Here is a 3885-nt window from a genome sequence, read left to right as displayed (position 1 = left end):
TGAGACACCCTGTAAAGTATGATGAGTATTGAGTATGTATTATTATATTGTGAGACACCCTGTAAAGTATGATGAGTATTGAGTATGTATTATTATATTCTGAGACACCCTGTAAAGTATGATGAGTATTGAGTATGTATTATTATGTGGGAAAGGTTAAATTGCTAAGGTCAGAAACTCTATTAGGAGAAAATAAGTTTTTTTGCAAATTTAAAATATGGCGTCGGAGTTTATATTCTGAATTTTCACACATTTAAAAAGCAAAACTTGCTTTCCGTGCAAACATTATAAAGCGTGGATAATTCCTAACCAAACTTTAAAGGGAGTGTTCGCGAAAAATGAAAAGGGGTCGAGGCTTACGTCGAAAAATATTCGATTGTTATTACTTACTTCTTCTGCTGCGTCTGTAAGAAGAAAATTGTTAAAAAAAACTACTCATACCGAAGAACGTTGCGTTCATACCAATTCAGAATGTTGTAATATTCGACTTGGATTGTTAAAAAATTAATATAATTGGTCTGATCTACAATATATCAGAGACAAGTTAAAAAATTAATATAATTCCAAACAAATCATTCAGAGACACCCTGTGGACACAGAATCGTCGTTTTAAGTGAATTCAATATAAAACAAATACAAAATATTATGAAATATCAACTTTATGCTAATGCATCGAAAAAAATCGATGATTATAGGTTGTAATATTTGAATGGTTTGTTTAGAATATTTTTCAACGTAAGCCTATTCTCCCATTTATTCTTCTCGATCACTCTCTGTAAGAAGAAAAAAAAATAAAGAAAACAAAATAATTTAGTTAGGTTTAAGAGAAATTGAATTTTTGATACCAGTTTTGCCGGTTTTTTTTACACGACATGTTTAGAATATACCAGAACAAAGTAGTTTAATGTGGTAAAACTATTATTAACTATTTAATCGAAATGTTTAATTCTTATACCATGCATTATAAAACAAATTAAAAACAGACGTGCCGCGTCAAACTATTTCATTTCCCGCATTTTCCCATGACAACGCCAGAAAGACCATGGAAACCGATCCGTACCGGGCCAACCAACACCGGTCTAATATGTCCGTGCCGCGTCTAGCAGATTTACCCCGGCACACCTGGGATCCCTGGGAAAGCCCTGACTAGTCACTGGACACAAATAACGAACCATTGAAATCTTCTTCAGTTGAATGATTAGCGTCAGCAATGGTGGACAGTGAGTAAAGTTAGACAAATTCTGAAAGTAATATCAGAAATGTGAATGTGTGAACGATAAAAATAAAAAGTCAGAATGAAAATTTTACATATTTATATACTTCAAATAGTGCTGCTAGTGATACGTAATGGTAGGTTACAATCTGATTCTTACATTATTTTAAACAATAAGCCTTGTTTGGCCTCTAAACATTATGCAGAGAAAAAAGAGAAGATTATCGATTTACGAAAAAAAATTACAAATTTTGAAGCATTACGTCAAAATGGTTTTCATTGACATATTTTTCGTGCAATGAAACTGTAGAGGCAACAAATGTTGCTTTCCATGTCACCATTTATTGTTTTTAAATCCGAGAGTTGGGAACTTTTGAATGATGGATATCAGGATTAATGCTTGATCCACTCTTTTTCTTAATCTCGAGACTAAATAATGCTTGTTCTCTTCTTGTTATTAATCTCCAGATTAATTAACCGATCGGGATTAAGGATATCCCATTCTAAAGTTTCAGCTCCGAAAACTTAAAAATTTCGTTGATTTTCTTGGTTATATTCCAGGATTTCCAGAATTGGACCTGATCGGTTCAGCCGTTTTGAAGTTTATTAGACCGAAATAAAATACAAACAGAAAAATGTACATATCATATTGAAAGTATTTTAAAAGCAATCCTTTTATTCAAGACTTTTAACGCACCCTTGATGTTTTGCATTGAGCCGAATTGTTTAATAAATCTCGTATTTCTGTCATCAAAATCTTTATCAACAATCCTCCTCCTGTACTCGGATATTTTGATATACCAAGGGTTATGGGACACTTAAATTCAATACTTTTAAACAAAATCAAATATTTCTTTCTTCAAAAAAAAAATCTTTCATACACAATTAAATTCATGAAATAGATATTTTACATTTTTTATTTTATTGTTTTGATTTAGATTTGTATTATAAAACTTTGAAGTATTAAAAAAATTAATTTTAAAAAGAAGAAAATTAGAGAAATGCTTAATTTTTGCAACCTGATGTCACAAACTGTTGATATTTCAAACCATGAATTCTGCAAGACTAAATTATACCATTAGTAATTTTAAAATATTTAAGGTTTACACCATCAGCTTTGAAAAATAAAAGGATTAAGCAAGCTTGCCACAAAACTCAAATTTTCTTCTCCCTAAATCTTTTTAACCTGATGGTGTAAGCCTTTGATATTTCAAAATTAGTATATTTGATCTAACTGATTTTATTGTTTGAATAATCAAAAGTCTAAGACATCTGGTTGTAAGATAAAGACTCAATTTTTCATTTAGTTTGTAATTTCGATTTTAAAACTGTGCTACGGTTATTTATAAAAGATTGGACACAATGATAGAATTGAATAATATTTAGGAAATAGTATGGAGCTGTCTTCTAGCGGTGAATATACTGGGGTTACGGTGAGAATTCATGAAGATTCGCCCGTAGACAATTGTCAACAGCTTCTAGACAACCTTCAGGTAGTGATGTGACTTCAAAAGGTTCGTATTTCGCGCGTTTTTTGCATATATTTTCATGCAGGTCAACAACTGTCATAGTAAACGAACAGCAAATATTTTCTAAATTGCTTTTTCTAAACATTTAGTTTTCTTTGTCAAATTTTAACCTTGACAAAAGATATAGGCAAAAAACTATCCAAAACTGAAGCAAAAACTTGTTGTAACAATAATTTTTGCAACAATCATTTCAAACTATGAATTCTGTTTAATCAAACAATCTAAGTTTGAAATACCAAAAGTTTACACCATCAAATTGCAAAGATATAGAGATGCGAAATTTAGAGTTTGTGGCAAAGACTCAATTTCTTTGTCAATGTGGTTTCCAACGTTTAAGGTTAAACCGTTCAGGTTGAGAGCTAAACTAAGAGGATTAAGATACAAAAGTTGTGCCCTCTGTAAACCAGTTCAATGCAAAACTTATTAGCTGTCAAGTTGTCAACCCCAACAACTATGAAAATCAAAAATATACTAATTAATAGATTTTTTTTAATTTTGCATTTTGGTCTTTATGCAAATTAATAGACATCGCGGTTTGGCAATTAATTGAGTAATCCGATTTTGTAAAGGACATAAATATCACGGGCAGTACATTTGAATTTCTGAGCCGGGTCAACCTTTCCGGTCCCAGTTTGTACTGTATCGCCCGGACATTGGGTAAATAAAGCAGACACTCAATAGGACTAGCCGGTGCAACAAGGTTGACACAGTCAGACTTTAGGTTGAATTTACTTTTACTAAAGGGTCAGAGGTGCGTGGTATATGATATCTTGAATTTGTATTTGCAACCCATTGTCGTAGACCTATAGATATTTCAAACTAAGGTTTGATCAAAAAATTCAAGTTTGAAATATCAAAGGTTAAAACCATCAGGTTGCACAAAGATATGGAGATAAGAAAAATTGATTTTGTGGCAAAGACTCATTCCTAAGTAATTAAATTTTTACCACTCTATTTGTTAACCCCCTTCCACCCTCCCCCTCTACTTTTCCCTCAGGTAATACCTGAATTGTGACTGCATCAAGTTAAAAAATCAATAATGTAATTTGTATGAATCAGCTGCGCTCCATATTGTTTATAAATAAACATGAAATGTTATTATAATTATATTATATAACGTATTTACGTTATGTATTGTTATAT

At 31.5% G+C, this 3885-nt stretch overlaps 1 protein-coding gene across 1 annotated transcript in view; it reads left to right on the top strand.

Moving 5' to 3' along the window:
* The first annotated feature begins 1177 nt into the window (after window positions 1–1177).
* LOC111696987 (calcium-activated chloride channel regulator family member 3) overlaps window positions 1178–3885 on the top strand; it is a 13360-nt gene continuing 10652 nt past the window's right edge. Inside the window, exons 1-2 of the mRNA XM_023466835.1 lie at window positions 1178–1350; window positions 2600–2706. Of these exons, the coding sequence (XP_023322603.1) occupies window positions 1296–1350; window positions 2600–2706 (162 nt within the window). The 5' untranslated portion in view covers window positions 1178–1295. The remainder of the gene's footprint in view (window positions 1351–2599; window positions 2707–3885) is intronic.

The sequence above is a fragment of the Eurytemora carolleeae genome, unplaced genomic scaffold (genome assembly GCF_000591075.1).
Source record: "Eurytemora carolleeae unplaced genomic scaffold, Eaff_2.0 scaffold35, whole genome shotgun sequence".
Classification (NCBI taxonomy): Eukaryota; Metazoa; Arthropoda; class Copepoda; order Calanoida; family Temoridae; genus Eurytemora; species Eurytemora carolleeae.
This window is presented reverse-complemented; position numbering and strand designations above follow the sequence as displayed.